General features: G+C 39.5%; 1 protein-coding gene across 5 annotated transcripts in view; it reads right to left on the bottom strand.

Moving 5' to 3' along the window:
* The window catches only part of ALDH1A2 (aldehyde dehydrogenase 1 family member A2), a 332,881-nt gene that overhangs the window by 98,583 nt on the left and 211,842 nt on the right, over window positions 1-22,456 (bottom strand). For 3 of the 5 annotated variants that reach the window (XM_079912113.1, XM_079912112.1, XM_079912111.1), the window contains one exon: window positions 6,192-6,359. In XM_079912113.1, coding sequence (XP_079768239.1) covers window positions 6,192-6,332 — 141 coding nt within the window. In that variant the 5' untranslated portion in view covers window positions 6,333-6,359. Of the gene's footprint in view, window positions 1-6,191; window positions 6,360-13,604; window positions 13,970-22,456 lie in introns of those variants that run through there. The other 2 variants (XM_079912110.1, XM_079912115.1) reach the window with 2 other exon arrangements.

Genomic DNA, 22,456 nt, shown 5'->3' with positions numbered 1-22,456 from the left:
CGTTTTTTACACAGTGAGGAAGAATAATAAGAGATTCCCTTCTTGTTCAGGCAAGAAAGTGAGGATCTTTTGGCTTCTTCTCCTAAACATATCCAAAACATTTCTTCTCCTAAACATTTCCATTTCTGCTGACTACTTCAACCATAAATGAATGTAACTTTCCTAAGCTCTCTGATTGAGGGACATTTTCTCTTCCTGATCTTAAGTTTTGTTTCACTTTTCCCCATCTTTTACTATAAGCTTTTCTGTTCATAGATTTCTAAGATTTTTTTTCTTTGCATGATCATTCTCTTTTCCCCCTATCTTCAGCTCATGATTGTGGCCATTTTTTGGTCCAAACTCTAATTCAAGATGCAGGACAAGATTTAGCAGAAAAGAATAGTGAATTATAACTACTTCAGTCTTCTTGGTTTCTATTAGTAGAATTTATTCTGCTGTTACTTTCAAAGCTGCCTTAAAATCTCTTCTCACATTCTTCTTTCCTTTTCTCTCTCTTTTATCATCTTGTTTTGTTGTCCTCTCATTTCCTCCATAGATTTCAACAATGGTTGAAGTAGCAGTCTTTATCTTCAGGTTTCTAACATTTTGAATTTCAGTCTTTTCCGTGATTTGGCTAAGAAACGTATTTTTTGCCCACCCTTATAATGTTTCCTTCTCCCACCCTCCCCCACTTGTAATTATCTATTTTTTAGGATACATTTGTTTAAAACCCCCTGCACAAGGGAACATAAGCTACAGCATGCTCTATTTATTTCCTTGTGAAAACATTTTATTAGGCCTGGTGGAGCCAATATCTTGGGGTTGTAGGGAGAAAAATAAATTCTTGCTTCATATTTCCTCACCTAAATAGTAGAATTGCAAAGTTGTAATTTTCAGGCATCAGCTTTATGTGATGAAGCTTGACTTTAGGTATGAAACCATAGCAATTTAGGCTTCTCTTCAGATTACAGTTAAAGGGGAAAAGTATTTGTTAAACTGAGGAACATGTTTTAGAAGTCAATGAGGGAAACTAAGTAGAGCACAACGAAGGAACACTTTTGGTTTTGACAATAACTGAATGTCCAGCTTGAACTTCAATCTTTCGTGTTTAGGGGCTATTTCAGCCTCAGGTGGCCCTGCTTAATTGCCATCCTGTTCCCATCACTAACCATGATGACAGCCTACCTTTTCTAACAGATACACTTGCATTTTAATTTATCTGCAAAAATAAATCACACATTATAGCATTGCCTTCTTCTGAGTTAATTGAACCAGTTCCTTAAATGTCTCTAAGTCTAATGATTTGAAAGAGGCATGGTGTTTGACATATTTTAAAAATTAGGGCCCTTGGGTTGTATGCAGAATGATCTCAGTGCTTATTTCAGATATAAGTGTTTCCTAACGATCTCATTCATCTCAAATGGGATATGCCTGGCTACTTTATTTGAAATGTTTCCTGAAAACTCTAACAGGAAAGCTTAATGTAAGGTATATTTATAGAGAAATGGTATTTAATATATTAACAAAAGCTTATAAGAGCTTTACATATTTTTATCCAGAAATGCTTAACGAAGTATTTTCGACCCATTATGAAAACTTCTATAAAATAAATTCACTTATATTTTTAATTTAATGTGAATGTTAACTTTTTATTGGGATCTAAATGCTCACTTAATTATTCTTTTCCTTCCAATATCTAGAAGAAAAGAGGCTGAGATTGTGGCATTTATTAACCATAAAAATTCTCTACATATTAAGTACCCATGCCCAATGTGGCCTCTGGTCACTATATTCTATGAAAAAGAGTATTTATGGTTGCAGGGAGTAGATTCCTAATTGGTCATGACTCCAAAAATCATGTTTTGTTACAAAACACAATTCTTTCCTTTTAAAATATATCCTCCATCTTTTCAGAGCCTCAGGAGACTATTTTAAAAGTGGAAACTAGATTCCTCTTTGTTGTAAAGCCCAGTTCCACCTCATATATGTTTTAGAGGCTTAATTTTGGGTGCAGAGATGAGCTCAGTACATTATCAATAATCACGCTTAACAGGCGTAGGGAGAAATTAAAATCCCAGCTCTGCAGCCTTTTCTTATGAGCCTGAGGAAAAAGGCATTAGCTCCCTCTGCAGTTGATGGTATGTATGTGCAAGTGAATATTGTCATTTAAAAAGCAACAGCTTGGATTCAATGTACATGTCTAATACTGATAAATCTTTGTTAGATGTTACAGTTTTAGTCTGAATTACTTTAGAGGAAAAAAAACCCCTCAAGATCCAGACAAATTTTACACTGCAGTTAGTTTAGGAGAGGGACTTTCATTAAAAGACTTTGTGATTTTTAAGAAAAGATAGGGTTCATTAGCCAAATTTACCATAAAAGGTGCAGTATTTAGAACCCTACAGTCCCGTTCACATTATAGTTAAGAGAAGGTAATATCACAGAGCAAGTCACATGGGTGTGTCTCAGATTGGAAACAACTATTTTTATCATCATGAGTGAGGAAGAGTTACTAATAGGCAAGCCCCAGAATTTATTTTTTTCCTCACCCAGATAAGTGGTTGGCATGTAACTAAGTTTGCTCTTCTGTTTTTCTTTTGTGTTCCTTAGTTTGCATTTTCCTTTTTACTTTAAAAATTCTTCAAGTCTACACATAACTAATTCTTAACCATTACTACTACTCACTTTAAGACTCTCCCATTCTAAAATATAAACTTCTTCCCCAACTCTTTCTGCCCTTACACAGTCATTTACACAGAGGGTCTTTGGGCATAAGTAATCCTCATATGACCTTTGGTGATATTTGGGGCAGGGATCCATGTTCAGGTTCATTAGAAAACGAGCCTAAATGAACAGTCATTGTTCTCCTTTACTTGCTGGAATGAGCCATTGAAAAGATAATGAGGAACACTTTAGATGTCTTGACAATAGAGGGGGAATGCCAGCATCTTTCTTCTCAACCCCACAGTTCAATCTGTGAAAGGCACAGGGCAAGAATGGGAGGCATTCAGAGCTAGGATATAGACATCCAATTTGGACATGGAGCCCCAGACTACAAAGAAAGGGTCTCTTGCTTCAGATATACATACTCCCCCTTTCAGAGCATCTGTGACTCCTTGACTACATTGCTAAACCAAGACTTTTTTTCTCCCCCTATCAATCAAATAGCTTCAATTGAACAAATATTCATTGATGATACATTATGAGCCAAGCACTGACATAGAGTCTGTGAAGAACAACAAAGAAGTGTGTGGAATGACAGTAACTGCATATGTGAAATAATTCAAGGGCCATATGAGACAGGAAAGAAGTGAGAATATGCAGTGCAGAATGAGAATGAAAGAAAGTGATATCAGAAAGGAGACAACCTATTACAAATAATTTTGTTGGGGCTTTCCATAGGCCTAATACTCTTCCAGGTGCTATGAGGGACATAAGACACAAGTGATAAAGGTAACATTTTCCAAAACATGGCCCAACAAAGAACTCCTTTGACATTTTTTAGTGTGAAGATAACTAATGTTATCCAGTAAGTAACTACTTGTAGAACTGGAACTCCCAAAAGCAAATACCTGGATTGCCTCCCACTTCCCAAATCCTAGTTATATGTTCTCAAGTAAGAGACTGGCACAGGCCTAGCCAGAAGAGAAAACACACTAGGGACTAAGGGCAGTTTATTTTTTTCCCCACTTAAGAACAAAAGAGAGCATTAAGTTTGACACTACTAATGCTTACATACCTGCCATCGACCTGCCACTTTACTCCTGCTATTACATTCATGGAATAGTCCAATGGTTTTCAGCCCAGTTTCCAATTATAATAATTTAGGGAGCTTTTAAAAATACGAATGCCCGGTCCAATCTCCAGAGATTTCAATTAGTCTGAGGTGGGGCCCAAGGCATTGATATCTTTAACAAAGCTTTCTGGTGTCTATAAGACACAGCCCAGCTAGAGAACCGCTGGTTAACCCACAGAATGTTAACTCTGTGGGGTTACTTGAGTCCACTCTGCAGCCCCTGGATTGGAAAAGTGGACTCCATGCTTCTCACTTTGTAGTGCTCTTTGATTTGCTATTTTTAATTTACTATTTGAAAAACACATCAAGCCTCAAATGGATTGACCTTTCTGCTAATGTAATTCACCTAAATTAACAGAGGCAATTAACTAATTTATATTGGAACTGTGCACTTTCCAGTTCACATTTATCAACCCTTAAATGCTTGATCTGGTGTTGCAGTTTAAATTTTTTATTACTACCCTTTAAATCTGAAGAAATGTCTTACATCTAATTAGCCAAACTTACATATTCAATTAATAGATTCATTACAGGCTAATGAATATGGAGGCAGCACCAGGGTAACATCTGCTTGCCAGTTGAAAAGATGCAAACTTTTCTACTACGAAAAAAGAAAAGTGTCTGTTCTATAACTAAAACAGCTTGAGCTTTCAGTTTTAACATTTCTGCCTACTATAATGCTCTTAAGGAGTTTTATGGGCCTGCTAACCTACCAAAAGCAATATGCTGTCCAGAGATAGCTGCCTTTCCAGAGAAATATGGAAATCAGAATTGCAAAAGAAATACATATCCAAATATACGTTTCAATATGAAAATTACATGTCTAGATGGTAATCTCAAATTATTGTTTTTCTAACCTGTGATTTTCATTAAAAATGCCTAAGATAATGAACTCAATGAGAAAATTAATATTGCAAATTAAACAAAACCTTTAATTTACCATAATATACTTTAGGATCATCCCAAATTCATGTGATTTTATATATTTAAAGATATGGCCAGACATTATTTTGGGAACTAGATGTTCCAATAGTCAGTTATATTTGTTGTTGTAATTGTTGCTTTTGATATGGACCTTTTTTTTTGTCTTTATTGAATTTGTTATGATATTGCTTCTTTTTTTTTTTTTTAATGTTTTGGTTTTTTGGCTGCAAGGCATGTGGGATCTTAGCTCCCTGACCAGGGATTGAACTCACATCCCCCGCATTGGAAGGCGAAGTCTTAACCACTGGACCGCCAGGGAAGTCCCTGTCAGTTATATTTGGATTCTAGATAATTCAGAAATCTAAAATGAATTTCCACAATATTTCCAGTTATTAAAATTCGGTTTTTACTTCTCTGGCTATGCAGGAATAGGTATTTTTAGTAATTTTAAAAAAAAACGTGAGTTTCAGGAAAGGTGGGTGAGAGCTAGAATTCACTTGAATTAGAGGTGGCAAGAATGTGAGGAAAATAATCAGAAATCACTTCTAAAGCATGTGATATCTTCCGTGTAAAAGCAAGAATTAAACAAGTGACTTTGGACCTATGTCTGCAGGTAAGAGTATTTCAAGACATGTGTGTGCTACTCTACTGGAGCCTTAAAAGTCTTTTTTTTTTTCTTCCATTTTACTCCTTATATTCAAGCTGACACTTGGACTATTAAAAGACCATATTTCTTACTTTCAATTATACAAATGCAAAGTCCCGATATCCCTGTTAGAGTATCAAGTGCACACTAATCAAATATTCTAAAAATGAGCCACTGCAATATTCGCATGTCTAATATTGATGGCCTTTTATGTACCTAGCACTGGCAAGACTCCCTGGGAGTATGAAAAAGAAAACTATAAGGTCACACCTCAAGAAATTCACAACTTGGTCCTTGTAAGGAAAATCTTCAAAACTGACAACAAATGTACTTAGGTCCACAAGATTTAATGTGTTGCAAGGGCAGTTAACACTTTTCAGTATCTGAAAAACAGTGCCAATGTGAGTAACTCTTCCCTACACTATTCTCAGTGATGTAAGGAGCACAAAAAAAGACAGAAGGGGGAAAAAGTTCACCTCATGTGCTCAGCGGGACTGAGAGGAGACCATATAAGCAATATCTGAGTAAGAGGAATGTCTTCCCTGGTACTCATGCTGTAGAGGGGCCGCAGTATTTGTGTACAAATACACAAAAAACAAATTCAGTAAAGAATACACGAGCAGCTCTGTCATTCAGGATCTGACTCTCAGTGTTCATAAACCTAAATACCCACAATCACAACTAACACCATTCAGGTCCCGAGGAAATGCTCTTCCTCATCTCTTACAAAAGACAGCATTCGCATGCTGGAAGATTAGTGTGTTAAGTGGCTGTCATCATTAGAGTGCAGGCAGATTTGATCAGTGCAACACAGAGATGAGAGGAAAGACAAATGAATTCACTTACCAGATCCTTTCTCTCAGAGAGCATGAACGCAGTAGATTCTTTGAAAGTGGAAGTATTGTTTCCCAAGAGTGCCAAGTGTCCGTTTTCTTGCTTTTCTTTGTGTTCCAATTGTTGGTTTTTAAGGTTGTCACAAATGAACATGGTAGGTATTCTTAACAGCTCTATGAACTGAGGAATATTTTGCAACGTTAAATAATTTATAATACTCTAAAATTTGTATAATATGTAGGTCTAGACATAACATGCATTAAGTATGATAGTGCTGCTTTAACTTGGCAACTAGACGGACATTATACTCTAGAATTTCTAATAGTTTTATTTCTATAAAAATATTTTATGAGATATAATTATATATTTTAAAACAATAATTTTACTCTTTGATACTCATTAATTTTAATTTCTATTTTGCCTTTTAATTTTAATTAAAAATTTTAAATATTTTAGAAAAAATAACTTTTTTGAAAATATAAGAAATACTTTAATGTTTCTATTTTCATTTAATTAACATTTTTGATGAAATATATTCAAATGTGTAGACTTCAAATTCTTTTTTAAAAGAAACTTTTAAATTATTTCTGTCAACATCACCAAATTACGTGAAAATCTTGGTTATAACAATATAGTGATTTTGATGAAATAAAGGCAAAAGGTGCATTTTTGTGGAATAAATATATAATTATGAGTCATGTATGTCTTTATTGTATTACTTACCCAAACACTGCTGGCACATCAACAGAACACTAAGACATACCCAATAATAATGAAATTCAGCAGTCTTGATATTTTGCTGACTTTCAGTCAAATAAAAAGTGTAACTTTACATATTTAAACAATTTTGCCATCATGAAGGTCTATTGGTTAAAGAAGAAGAGAACCTTATATTTAAGGATTTATAAGTCTAGTTAAAAATTGTAAAATATTTAAATGTACAGTGGTTGGGTCTTCATTTCTCTTCTTTATATGGACCCCACAAATGTTAGGGGTGGGTCCAGATACAGGGAGCTGCCTTTCTCTATGGGCTTATGAGATCACTGTTTCTTTCTGTTCTGATTCTATGGGACTTTGCAGAGACACTTGGTTGGTTTGCACTGCTCTCTTATTGTTCATTGTGCTATGATAATCCTCCTGCATATTTTTAAAGTTTTCTCTGGAAAAGGCATGTAAATTATTTCCAGAAACACTGTTTTAATTTGAACTCAATACATTAATTGGCTGTTCATTGTAAAGTGGTTTTCATGTACTGTTAACAGGTTGAGTCGAGGTTGTTAGAGTTTTCTCTATACTGTAATAATTTTCTGTTTGGTTACCTTATTTCAATATGGAAAAGGCACTGGATCCGGATTCAGGAAACCCAAATTCTAGTCCTGATTATTCCCTTACTCACTGTGTTGAGCCACTGAAATGTCCCCTACTTCCTCCAATAGAAAATGTCCATGCTAATGTGACTGTATCCTCATGAAAAGTGCCAAACTTCGAATTAGGAGATCTGCATTGTTATTTTTTTAACTACAAAAGGAAAACAATTCCAATTTTTAATCTATGTTACAAAGCTATTCTCACAACTGTGGAATAAAGAACTAGGGCACGGTTGAGCTAAACAAGTTGTGGTTTCAGTAAAATGTGGTCATTACATCTTCATAATCCAACAAAAATAAGCATAGAACTCCTAGGAACTGAGGACTATAAAAGTACATAAACCAGTGTCTCACAACAAGGAGCTCTGTGTTCAGGCCAGCAGGGAGCATAGTTGAGGCATTATGCGCTAACAGGTGTACAGAGCTATAGAGATCAGAAGAGAGAGTGGTTATGTCTCCATGGGAATCAGAAGGATGGCATTTGAGCTGTACCTAGACTAGCATGGTGGCAGGAAGAATGAAGTAAATCGTGGAAAAGAAAAGGCTAACGTGCCTGTAAAGCAAGGCTTAGGACATAGCCTAGATGATAAGCTAAGAAATTGATTTAGTAGAATGGGGAGCTAGAATAAACCAGCTTTCTATCTCGCCTTTTTACTGTGGGATATTATACGGGTTAGGTGGTAGCAAGCCCTAGAGAAACGTGATATGCAAGTTATTGCTATTCAACATTGTAAATAGCCAGGAAAAAGCGGAGAAAGGTCCAAAAGGTCTATGCATGAATCAAAGGATTCCCAGGAATGGGAGAAATTCCTAGGGCCATTGCAGGAGGAAACAAGATGATGAAAAAGAAAGAGTGGTGAGATGCCTGAAGGTGCTATTAAAAAAGAGGTAAGCTCTCACTCTCACTCCACTGGCTACAATACCTTACAAGGCACAGACTGGTCTCTGTGTTAATCCTTTCTTCACCAAGTTCTATATCTTCTATCTCACTGTCCTGCCCCTTCTTTCCACCTCTAGTGCTGCTGCTTTGGTCCCAGTCCTCCCCATCTCTTGAATAGCATATGTAGCTGTGCATGATAACAAAGAATTTCAGTTAAAATTAAGTGATACCAGATGAGTTCCTGTGGTATAAGGGAAGCAGGATTGCTCCAAGCCACTAATTGGAAAAGAGGATTTCTGGACTATTGTAATGCTTTTGTCCTTACTGCTTCTCCTTTTGTAACACCCTTTACATTACATAGAGTGGCCTTTCCACATCTTAAGTCTGATCATGGTACTCTTCTCATAGTGACTTCCCGATGCCTACAGGATGAAGCCCAAACTCCTTGATCAGAGCTGTGACTTTGGAGGGTTAATCGTATAACCATGTGTTACAGAAGAGATAATTTAGATGAAGACCATTTACTGAAGCCCAACAAGGGAATTGGCGGTCATCTAGTCTAGGCTTTTCTAAACTCTTCTCATCAGTTGTAAATATAAGAGATTCCTAGTTTCCTCCCAGGCTTGCTGGATTGTCTCCCAAGGAAGGGTCCAGAGTCTGTGTGATTAAAAACTTGGGCTTCCCCAGAGCATTATCGTGTTCAGGTGGTTTGGGGGCCTGATGAAGAAACTTAAGTCCAAAGAGACACATTGGTTGCAGAAGCCCAGAAAATGAGGGCCAGGACCAGAATGGAGGGACCAGAAAGGAAGGTAGCTGTGAATGGGACTGCAGACCTCATCGCAATCTCATGCTAGAGCCAGATATTAAGGGCCACCTGGGGGCTCCTGGGGGTAAGTGATCATGCAGGGAGGGCCTCCCCCCCACCCTCATCAGCCCTGTGGGCACAACAGCAGGGCTGGAGGGGGCAGTGGAAGGGCGAGAGAGGGTGAAAAGTCCTGGGCTATGTTCCTGCTGAGGAACCAGGCAGAACATGGAGTACTTTTGCCCCAGGCTTCTAGTCCTCCAGAAACAGCTGAAGAAGAGCAAGATTTGCTTGACGGCAAAATTGTGAGTGAAGCAGAATTTGCTGTGGTGTTCACGGCCTTTCTTTTTTGCTTTCTTGCCCTCCTTGTTGGTGTCCTCACTCCTTCATCCTGCCAGTGTGTTCTTGTTCTAAACTCTTTCTTCCCTAGATGCATAGAAATGGCTTTGTTGTCTTCATTCACACTTTGACTGAGACAGTGTTTTGCCTCGAACAGCATTCTCTACTTTCTACTCAGCTTTCTCTCTCCCCCTCCTCTCTCCCCCTCCTCTCTCTCTCTCTCTCTCTCTCTCTCTCTCTCTCTCTCTCTCTCTCTCGTTCATAAATGTAAAGCTTAAAAAAGTAAACTATTTCATCACTAGGCAACTTTTAACAACTTTGTGACTTTTTCTCTTATAAGCCCCTAATTCTTTCTCTTCCCCCAAACACTCCTTTGGGGTTTCCCAAATCTGTGTCTTCCCAATTGGAATTCTTAAGATCCCATGAATAAACTTTTGTTATTGAAAAAAAAAAGTAAACTATTTCAGGCAATAGTAGAAATGGAAAAAAATATTTGCAATAGAAGTTCAAGGGAGCCACCTTGCCCTTGAAATGGCAATTTTCTAAAGTTTGCCTTAAAGTTTTGTTCTGCCATTCAAGTCACATTTAATGAGCGAGGACCTTGTGTTAAGCACCGCGTTAAATATCTGGCATTCAGGAGAGAACAAGGGAAATGTGAAAAAAAAAAAAGAACAACAAAAGGAAAAGAACAAGTCTTGGTCCTTTTCTTTGAGTTGCTCATAGTCTGTTGAGGATAAAAATTCAACCAGATAATACTGTAAGACAGAGAGGTACATACCATATATAGAAGCCTAGGGAAGAGAATAGTTAACCTTCTTTGGGTGGAACAAGAAGGCTTTACAGGGATACAGCTTGAACTTGGACTTGAATCATGAGAAGGTTTTCACTAGGGAGTTAACAGGGAGAAGGAAGGACATTCCAAGCATAAGGAGTACCATATACAAGGGTTCAGAGGCATGGAAAAGTTTGTCATCGTCAAAAAAACTAAACAAAATAGATCAGTATGGAAAGTGTAGGGTGAGTGGCAAGGAGTAGAGGGAAATGAGGCTGGAAAGGTAAGCTGGAGACGAAGGGTCAGGTTAAGCCATATGGCAGATTGTATTTTTCAAAGGTGACCTCACAATTATATATCCCATTCCACAGGATCTTGCTTTCCTCCATCTGGAAGCAGGGTCTCTGTTCCCTCTCTGTGAACCTGGGCTGCCTCTATAACCTCTTGACCAATAGGACATGGCAGGAGTGATGCTGCATGACTCCCAAGGCTGGGTCATAAAAGACAATATGGCTTCTGTCCAGTGTGCTTCTTCTTCTTCTTCCTCCTCCTCCCCTTCTCCTCCTGCCTCTCTCCCTCTCTCTCTGGACCCTTGTCTTTAGAAGTCAGCATGTTGTGAGGAAGGCCAGGTCAAAAGGAGAGGCCTGGTGTAGATGTTCTGGCTCCTGGCCCCAGCATCAGCCATCAGACGTGGGATGAACAGGACTTCAGATGATTTTAGCCAGTGAGTCTCTTTGCAGGGCCCTGGATACTGCAGAACAGACCACTCTTGCTATATTCTGCCTGAATTTATACCCACAGTAACCATGAGAGACAATTAGTGATTATTGTTGTTTTAAGCCACTAGGTTTGGGAGTAATTTTTTATGCAGCAGTAGATAACGGATACAGTCATGCCAAGGAATTGCATTCTATCTTAAAAACACGAGGGAATAAGAAAACCATAATTCAAAAAGAGTCATGTACCACAATGTTCACTGCAGCTCTATTTACAATAGCCAGGACATGGAAGCAACCTAAGTGTCCATCAACGGATGGATGAAGAGGATGTGGCACATATATGCAATGGAATGTTGCTCAGCCATGGAAAGAGGCAACGTTGAGTTGTTTGTGGTGAGGTGGATGGACCTAGTCTGTCGTGCAGAGTGAGGTGGGTCAGAGAGGGAAAGACAGGTACCGTATGCTGGCACGTGTGTGTGGAATCTAAAAAGGGATGGTCGTGAAGAGCCTAGGGGCAGGAAGGGAGTGGGGACGCAGACCTATTAGGGAATGGACTTGGGGATGCGGGGAGGGGGAGGGGTGGGCTGGGATGGAGTTGGAAGTGGCATGGATGTGTGCACACTACCAAACGTGGGGTGGATAGCTGGTGGGAGGCAGCCGCGTGGCGCGGGGAGATTGGCTCGGTGTTTTGTGACCCCCTGGGGGGGTGGGATGGTGGGGAGACGCAGGAGGGAGGAGATGTGGGGATGTGTGTATATGTATAGCTGATTCACTTTGTTGTGGAGCGGGGGCCAACACGCCTTTGTGGGGCAGTTATACTCCAGTGAAGATGTTTAAAAAAACAAAAAAAACACCACCAGGGAACCAGTGAAGGTATGTCATCAGGGAAGTGGCAAAAGAATTTCGAATTAGAAAGATAGCCCTGGTGTCAATATGGAAATAGGACGGTGGGGGAAGGGTGGCTTAGAGGCTGGGAAAACAAGGCTATGCCAGTTGTCCAGGCCAGTGGGAACCATAGGGCAGGAGAGTATCTGTGATTTCTTAGGAAAACTCTGAGTTTGGTTTATGAACTCTTTTACTTTTACGTACCCAAAAGGTGAGAGCCAGTAAGAACAGCAAAATTCTTGAGCTGATTCTTTCCCACCCTCCCTTACCACAACCTTTTCCTCTGCTCCCTTATCTCCAGGCCCTGGACTTTTAGAGTCAGTTTTCATGGTGCCCTCATCCTTCCCTATTGATGTCCACTGGCTAACAGTACACTCCTAGCTGGAGTCTTCTCCTTGCCTTCTCTCCAAGTATGAAGGTCCTGGTGCCAGTCTCATAACATAGAGTTTCTTTTGCCTCTAGCTCATCAGTATTTAGGGTCTTAACAGGGGGTGTGGGAGTAGATGTTTGAGGAAAAGATGATCTCAACCGTTGGGGAGGTAGATCCTGGCCTTTTTAACATAGGTAAGTGAAATAATCATGAGATTTATATGACTTATACTATTTCATACTATTTTGCCACCAAAGATGATTGTAAATACTGAAGGAGTAACAACATGTTTATTAATACAGATGGTTTGATTGTATAGTGTTAAATACATAATATCATTCACCACTTAGAGCAAGACTCCCTGTTATCCACTGTCTAGCATATATAGTAGAATGTAAAAGTCTAAGAGATATTTAGGAAAGCAATGTAAGCTAAAAATAAAGTGAATTAAAATTCTTCCTTCACTTCATCTCTGCTTCATTCTTCCTACTAAATATTAGGCTCATCTCTAGATCTATCTAGGAGGAGTTGGCAATAATATCTTACATGTACTGTCATGGATTTTTATTCACCTTGGTAAGATTTTTGACTCAGCTTTTTCAGAATTACTTTATTGAGCAATTTGTTTCTATCAGGATCTTTTATATTCATTGTCTTACTCAATCCTCACATAAATCCACAAAGTAGTATTTTACCTCTATTTTAGTTAGGAAAACTTTTCTGATTTGACATGCTGAAGGTTAAATAGCTCACAGTGATAAAGTGGGACCTTGAAGCTAGGTATTCTGATGCTCAAATTCAGAATTCTTTTCACTGTGGGCCAGAAAGTATGGAGGACTCACGCCGTATCTTTACAACAGCAGTAACTGAAGGCAAACTGCATTTGTTGGTTATAGCCATATAACTTTTTTTTATCCACACAGTGACAAACTGACAGATGATACTCACAAGGGTGGGTGGATGCTCCAATCTTAACTGCTAAGCCTTTCCATATGTAGAAGTTTTCACTAGCCTTGTATGAACATCTTCCCTAGCATCTCCATCATTCTCTATCACATTGTCAGAATCCGGCAGGCAGTCATGGTGCTTAAAAATCTCAGATTCTGGAGCAAGCTATTTCGATTCAGATCCTAAATCGGCCTCTTGTGAGTTCTGTGATCCTGATCAATTATTCTTCCTCCCTGGGCCTTAGTTCCTTCACCTTTGAAATACAGATAATAACAGTGTCTATCTTGTGAGTTTGTTGTTAGGATTAAATGAGTTAATATAGACAAAGTACTTAAAACATTACCTGAAACATGCTAAATGCTATGTAAGCATTAGCCATTATTTTTATCACTATTGTTATTCTTATTACCACAATTCCAGGAACCTAAAGGCAATCGATAAATAATTATGAAATCAGTATGGCAGTTTAACAATACACATTTATGTGTATATGTATGTGGGGATGTGTGTATAGCTGCTTTTTTTCCCTAATTTTCCAACCAAGATTTAAGGGTTCCCATTGTCTGGTACTTGAAAAATCCCTTTCTCTCTTTGATCATAACGATAACTTATCAAAATAAGTGCTGTCTTGTATTAGTTTGCTAGAGTTGCCACAGCAAAATATCACAGACTGAGGAACTTACACACAGAAATTTACTTTTCTCACACTTTTGGATGCTAGAAGTTCAAGATCAAGGTGTCAGTTTTAACTTAATAACCTCATTTAAAGGCCTTATCTCCAAATATTGGCTACATTCTGAGGGAGGTGGGTTAGGTTTAAAACTTTAATATGTGGGGGACACAATTCAGCCCTTAATGTGATTATTTAGATTATATTTACATGTCTACTGGGTAGGAGCTGTGGTCCCCCCACTAGAGTTATGTAAATCCCAACAATTTCCAAGGATATTGTCCCAGGTAATAGGAGACATATATAGACATGTGGTTTAAATATGGTAGCTTATAAAATCCTCTTGGGCTTTCAGTTGGATTGCCGAGTTCTAAACGAAAATACATGAGACGAAAGCCATCTCTGAGGGCCCCATGTACAACCAGTCATCAACCTGCCAGGGGCTGCTGTGCATATTTGCAACACAGAACCCTGTGGGACCCAGAAAGTGGATCTGCTGAAAAATGCTAATGTTGATCAGAACATTTTCTGTGGGTTAACTTCAAAAGTTTTTGATAAACTTGAAAATAAAGTTAAAACTTAAAAATAGCTATACTTGGCCTTTTCCAGGAAGTCAATAGAGGACCTGAACAGAAAGAAAAGGGAGGAGATTGGCCAGCAGGATGGCAGAGTAGAAGGATGTGAACTCACTCCTTCCTTCTTACAAAAACACTAAAATCATAACTAATTGCTGAACAACCATCGACCAAAAAAAAATGCTGCAAGTTACCAAAAAGATACCCTACACCCAAAGACAAAGAAGCAGCCACAACAAGATGGTAGGAGGGGCATAACTGTGATAAAATCAAATCCCATACACACCAGGTGGGCAACCCACAAAATGGAAAATATTTATACCACATTAGTTTTCCCACAGTAGTGAAAGTCCTGAGGCCCACATCAGGCTTCCCAGCCTTGGGGTCTGGCAACAGGAGAAGGAACCCCCAGGGAATATGGCTGTGAAGGCCAGTGGAGTTTGATCACAGGAATTCCACAGGACTAGGGGAAACAGAAACTCCACCCTGGAGGGCGCACACAAAGTCCCATTCACACTAGGACCTAGGGAAGAAAGCAATGACCTCATAAGAGACTGGGCCAGATCTACCTGTTAGTACTGGAGGGTCTCCTGTGTAGGTGGGGCATGGCTGTGGCTCACTGCAGGGACAAAGACACTGGCAGCAGCAGTTCTGGTGAATACTCAGTAGTGTGAGCTCTCCCAGAGGTTGCCATTCCCTGCCCCCCCCCACCCCCGCCACCAAGACCTAAACCCACCCAACAGCCTGTAGGCTTCAGTGCTGGGATGCCTCAAGCCAAACAAACAATAGGGCAAGAACACAGCTCCACCCATCAGCAGACAGGCTACTTAAAGTCATCCTGAGTGTGGCCCTGCCCACCAGAGGGACAAGACCCACTCCACCTACCACTGGGCAGGAACTCTCCCACCAGGAAGCCTGCACAAGCCTCTGAGACAGACTCATCCACCAGAGAGCAGAAGCTAGAAGAACTACAATCCTGCAGCCTGCAGAACAGAAACCACAATCATAGAAATTTAGACAAAATGAGATGGCAGAGGAATATGTCCCAGATGAAGGAACAAGATAAAATCCCAGAAGAACAACTAAGTGAAGTGGAGATAGGCAATCTACCAGAAAAAGAATTCATAGTAATGACAGTGAAGATGATCTAAGATCTCGGAAAAAGAATGGAGACACAGATCAAGAAGATGCAAGAAACGTTTAACAAAGACCTGGAAGAACTAAAGAACAAACAAACAGAGATGAACAATAAAACAACTGAAATGAAAAAATACACTAGAAGGAATCAATAGAAGAGTAACTGAGGCAGAAGAATGGATAAGTCAGCTGGAAGACAAAATGGTAGAAATCACTGCCATGGAACAGAATAAAGAAAAAAGAACAAATAGAAATGAAGACAGTCTAAGAAACCTCTAGGACAACATTAAATGCACCAACATTCACATTATAGGGGTCCCAGAAGAAGAAGAGAGAGAAAAGACCTGAGAAAATATTTGAAGAGATAATGGCTGAAAACTTCCCTAACATGGGAAAGGAAAGAGTCACCCTAGTCCAGGAAGCACAGAGAGTTCCAGATATAATAAAGCCAAGGAGGAACATGCCAAGACATATAGTAATCAAACTGACAAAAATTAAAGACAAAGAAAAAATATTAAAAGCAACAAGGAAAAAGCAAAAAATAATATACAAGGGAATTCTCATAAGGTTATCAGCTGATTTCTCAGAAGAAACTCTATAGGCCAGAAGGTAGTGGCATGATATATTTAAAGTGATGAAAGGGAAGAACCTACAGTGAAGAATACTCTACCCAGCAAGGCTCTCATTCAGATTCAACAGCAAAATCAAAAGCTTTACAGACAAAAATAAGCTAAGGAAATTTAGCACCACCAGACCAGCTTTGCACCAAATGCTAAAGGAACTTCTCTAAGCAGAAAAGAAAAGGCCACTACTAGAAACAAGGAAATTATGAACAGAAAAGCTCACAGGTAAAGGCAAACATAAAGTAAAGGTAGAAAATCATCTGCACACAAATATGATACCAAAACAAGCAACTGTGAGAAGAGGAGAGCACAAATGGAGGATACTGTAAATGCATTTGAAATTAAGACACCAGCAACTTAAAACAACCTTGTGTATATACAGACTGCTACATCAAAACCTCATGGTAACTGCAAACCTAAAATCTACAGTAAATACTCACACACACAAAAAGAAAAAGGAATCCAAACACAACACTAAAGTTAGTCATCAAATCACAAGAGAAGAGAACAAAAGAGGTAGGGAAGAAAAAAGACCTACAAAAACAAATACAAAACAATTAAGAAAGTGGCAATAGGAACATACATATTGATAATTACCTTAAATGTAAATGGATTAAATGCTCCAGCCAAAAGACATAGATTGGGTGAATGGATACACAAGCAAGACCCATATGTATGCTGTCTACAAGAGACCCACTTCAGATCTAGGGACACATACAGACAGAAAATGAGGGGATGGAAAAAGGTACTCCATGCAAATGGAAATCAAAAGAAAGCTGGAGTAGCAATACTTATATCAAGTAAAATAGAATTTGAAATAAAAACTGTTACAAGAGACAAAGAAGGACACTACATAACGACCAAGGAAAGAAGATATAATAACTGTAAATTTATATGCACCCAAACTAGGAGCACCTCAATATATAAGGCAAATACTAACAGTCATAAAAGGAGAAATAGACAGTAACACAATAATATTGGGGTCTTTTACACCCCACTTTCATCAATGGAAAGATCATCCAGACAGAAGATCAATAAGGAAACACAGGCTTTAAATGACAGATTAGACCAGATAGACTTAACTGATATTTATAGAGCATTCCATCCAAAAGCAGCAGAATATAAATTCTTCTCAAGTGCACAAGGAACATTCTCCAGGAATGATCACAAGCTGGGCCACAAAGCTAGCCTCAGTAAATTTTTAAAAACTGAAATCATATCAAGCATCTTTTCTGACCACAATGCTATGAGATTAGAAATCAACTACAAGAAAAAAACTGTAAAAACTGCAAACACATGGAGGCTAAACAATATGATACTAAGCAACCAATGGATCACTGAAGAAATCAAAGAGGAAATCAAAAAATACGTAGGGACAAATGAAAATGAAAGCACAACAATCCAAAACCTATGGGATGCGGCAAAAGCAGTTCTAAGAGGGACATTTATAGTGATACAAGCTTACCTCAGGAAACAAGGAAAATCTCAAACAACCTAACCTTACACCTAAAGCAACTACAGAAAGAAGAACAAACAAAGCCCAAAGTTAGTAGAAGGAAAGAACATAAAGATCAGAGCAGAAATAAGTGAAATAGAAAACAAAGAAAACAGTAGAAAAGATCAATGAAACTAAAAGCTGGTTCTTTGAAAGGATAAACAAAATTGATAAACCTTTAGCCAGAACTCATCAAGAAAAAAAGGGTGAGTTTTCCACTAGGAAGCCCCCACACTTGCAGGGATGGGGGTAGATTTGGAGCCTCAGAGGAGAGCGCAGCAACAGGTGTGCGTACAGCAAAGCAGAGAGTCCTGCACAGAGGGTCGGTGCTGACTGGCACTTCCCAGCCTGAGACACTTGTCTGCTCGCCTGCCGGGGCAGGTGGGGGTTGGGTGCTGAGGCTTGGGCTTTGGAGGTCAGACCCCAGGGAGAGGACTGGGTTTGGCTGCTTGAAGACAGCCTGAGGGGGCTAGTGTGTCACAGCTGAGGGAGTCCAGGAAGAAGCCTGGGCTCACCAGAGAGACAAGGGACCATTGTTGGGGGGTGCACAAGGAGAGGGGCAGGCCCACTATAAGAGCTTCTTTCTCCGTGTGTTCACAGGCAACCAGGCACTGCTTACATGAGATCCAGAGGCGGGCGCAGACCACTACCACTGCCGCCACTACCACCAAGGGTCCTGTGAACAAGTGCAGGTAACTGCCCACACATTCCTGTGAGTCTGCGCAGCCCGCCACTGCCGAGGGTCCCGCGATCTGGGCCCAACTACGCCGGGAGATTGCATGGCGCACCTCAGGCTGTTGCAACTTCCTGCTGAGCTCTGCCACCTCAGGCACTCCCTGCACATCACATTTGTGGCTGCCACATCCATCCCTCTCCCTGGCCTGAGAGAGCAAGTGAGCCCTAATCAGTCACTGCTTTTGCCCCCTCTCTCCTGGGTGGGGAACAGATGCCTGAGGGTGGCCCACATGCAGAGGTGGGGTCAAAACCAAAGCTGAGCCCCAGGGGCGCTGTGACAAAAGAAGAGGAACGGAAATCTCTCTGTGCAGCTGCAGGAGCAGAGGATTAACTCCTGGCAGTTGGCTTGGTAAACCCTGCATCTGTGGAGTATCTGAATAGTCAATGAGTGTTCCCACAATTGAGGCTGGTCTAGCCTTAACAACTGTAGACATTGGGGGAAAGTACATGAGGGAACTTGGGCCAGGTCAGAGTCTGAGCTGGCCCCACAGTGCCAACATCAAGTCCAGAGACCTACCTAGAGGTATTGGAGGACTTCCTGGGGAGGTGGGGATTGGCTGTGACTCACTGTGGGGGCAAGGACACTGACACCTGAGGCCCCAGGAAAATATTATTATTACTATAATTTTTTTGTTTCATTTTGTTCCATTGTTGTTCTTTTTAAATTAGTCTTTTGTTATTTTTATTTGTTTTTTATGCTTTTATTTTTAATATATTTTTTATTTTATTCTTTTTCTATTTTTACTTTACTGTTTTGTGATATTGTGTTTTTTCCTTATTTTTGTTTTTTCTTTTGTTTTGCTTTGTTTCTATCGCTTTTTTAACTAAATTTTCTATTTTTACATTACTTTCTTGCTGTTTCATGTTTTTTCCTTTTTTCTTCTTTCTTTTGTTTTGTTTTTATCTTTTTTTGTATCACTTTTGTGTGTGTGTTTTATGCTTTCTTTGCCTTTTTTTGTAGTTTGCTTTCTGCTTTTGATTTGTTTTTTGTTTTTGTTAGTTTAGTTTTTATTGTTTGTTCTGTTTTTGGATTCATTTATTTGTTTGGTTGCTCTCTTCTCTTTTGTTTTCTCTCTTTGTGTGTGTGTGTGTGTGTGTGTGTTTCTTTGTGGGTTTTTCTCTGTTTGATTTTGCTGCTACCATTTGTCTTGGGAGTTTTGTTTGTCTGTTTGTTTTCCTTTTTTAAAAAAATTCCATGCCATGCAGCTTGCGGGGTCTTGGTTCTCTAACCAGGGGTCAGGCCTGAGCCTCTGAGGTGGGAGAGCAAAGCCCCGGGTGCTGGACCAGCAGAGAACTCCCGGCCCCAGGGAATATTAATCAGCAAGAGCTCTCCCAGAGGTCTCCGTCTCAACACAAAGACCCAGTTCCACCCAACAGCCAGCAAGCTCCAGTGCTGGACACCTCATGCCAAACAACTAGCAAGAGTAACCCAGCCCCACCCATTAGCAGACAAGCTGCCTGAAGTCATACTAAGCTCACAGACATCCCAAAACACACCAACTGATGTGGGCCGGCCCATCAGAAGAACAAGATCCAGCTCTATCCACCAGAATGCAGGCACTAGTCCCCCCCATCAGGAAGGTTACACAGCCATTGGACCAACCTGACCCACTGGGGGCAGACACCAGAAGCAAGAGGAACTATGACATGGCAGCCTGCAGAAAGGAGACCCCAAATACAGTAAGTTAAACAAAATGAGAAGACAGAGAACTATGTTACAGATGAAGGAGCAAGGTAAAAACCCACAAGACCAAATAAATGAAGAGGAAATAGGCAATCTACCTGAAAAAGAATTCAGAGTAATAATAATAAAGATGATCCAAAATATTGGAAATAGAACGGAGACTATACAAGAAACATTTAACAAGGACCTAGAAGAACTAAAGAACAAACAAACAATGATGAACAACACAATAACTGAAATTAAAAATATACTAGAAGAAATCAATAGCAGAATAACTGAGGCAGAAGAACGGATAATTGAGCTGGAAGACAGAACAGTGGAAATAACTGCCATGGAGCAGAATAAAGAAAAAAGAATGAAAAGAATTGAGCACAGTTTCAGAGACCTCTGGGACAACATTAAATGCACCAACATTCAAATTATAGGGGTCTCAGAAGAAGAGAAAGGCAAAGAGTCTGAGAAAATATTTGAAGAGATTATAGTCAAAAACTTCCCTAAAATGGAAAAGGAAATAGTCAATCAAGTCCAGGAAGCACAGAGAATCCCATACCGGATAAACCCAAGTAGAAACACACAGAGACACAAATTAATCACACTAACTAAAATTAAATACAAAGAAAAAATATTAAAAGCAGCAAGAGAAAAGCAACAAATAACATACAAGGGAATCTCCATAAGGTTATCACTTGATTTTTCAACAGAAATTCTGCATGCCAGAAGGGAGTGGCAGGATACATTTAAAATGATGGAAGGGAAAAACCTACAACCAAGATTATTCTACCCAGCAAGGATCTCATTCAGATTCGATAGCGAAATCAAAAGCTTTACAGACAAGCAAATGCTAACAGAATTCAGCACCACCAAACCAGCTTTATGACAAATGCTAAAGGAACTTCTCTAGGCAGGAAACACAAGAGAAGGAAAAGACCTACAATAACAAACCCAGAACAGTTAAGGAAATGGTACTATGGATTAAATGCTCCAAACAAAAGATACAAGCTGGCAGAATGGATACAAAAACAAAACCTGTATATATTTTGTCTACAAGAGACCCACTTCAGACCTAGGGACACATACAGACTGAAAGTGAGGGGATGGAAATAGATATTCCATGAAAATGGAAATCAAAAGAAAGCTGGAATAGCAATACTCATATCAGATCAAATAGACTTTAAAATAAAGACTGTTACAAGAGACAAGGAAGGACACTACATAATGATCAAAGGATCAATCCAGGAAGAAGATATAACAATTGTAAATATTCATGAACCCAGCACAGGAGTACCTCAATACATAAAGCAAATGCTAACAGCTATAAAGGAGGAAATCGACAGTAACACTATAATAGTGGGGGACTTTAACACTCCACTTAAACCAATGGACAGATCTTCCAGACAGAAAATTAATAAGGAAACACAAGCCTTAAATGACACATTAGACCAGATAGACTTAATTGGTATTTATAGGACATTCCACCCTAAAGCAGCAGAATACACTTGCTTCTCAAGTGCATACGGAACATTCTCCAGGATAGATCACATCTTGGGTCACAAATCAAGCCTCAATAAATTCAAGAAAATTGAAATCATATCAAGGAACTCTTCTGACACTATGAGATTAGGAATCAATTACAGCAAAAAAAAAAAAAAAAAAAACACAAACACACGGAGGCTAAACAATATGCTACTAAGTAGCCCAGAGAAATCAAAGAGGAAATAAAAATAAATAAATAGAAACAGGGCTTCTCTGGTGGCACAGTGGCTGCGAGTCCGCCTGCCGATGCAGGGGATGCAGGTTTGTGCCCCAGTCCGGGAGGATCCCACATGCCGCGGAGCAGCTGGGCCTGTGAGCCGTGGCCACTGGGCCTGTGCGTACAGAGCCTGTGCTCTGCAGCGGGAGAGGCCACAGCAGTGAGAGGCCCACGTACCGCAAAAAAAACCCAAACAAACCAAAAACAAAAAACCCATAGAAATAAATGACAATGAAAACAGGACGACCCAAAATCTATGGGATGCAGCAAGAGCAGTTCTAAAAGGGAAGTTTATAGCAATACAATCCTACCTCAAGAACAATCCCCAATAAACAATCTAACCTTACACCTAAAGGAGCTAGAGAAAGAAGAAGAAGAACAACAACAACAACAACAAAACCTAAAGTTAATAGAAGGAAAGAAATCATAAAGATCAGGACAGAAGTAAATGAAATAGAAACAAAGAAAACAATAGCAAAGATCAATAAAACTAAAAGCTGGTTCTTCAAGAAGATAAACAAAATTG

The sequence above is a fragment of the Stenella coeruleoalba genome (genome assembly GCF_951394435.1).
Source record: "Stenella coeruleoalba genome assembly, chromosome: 2".
Classification (NCBI taxonomy): Eukaryota; Metazoa; Chordata; class Mammalia; order Artiodactyla; family Delphinidae; genus Stenella; species Stenella coeruleoalba.
This window is presented reverse-complemented; position numbering and strand designations above follow the sequence as displayed.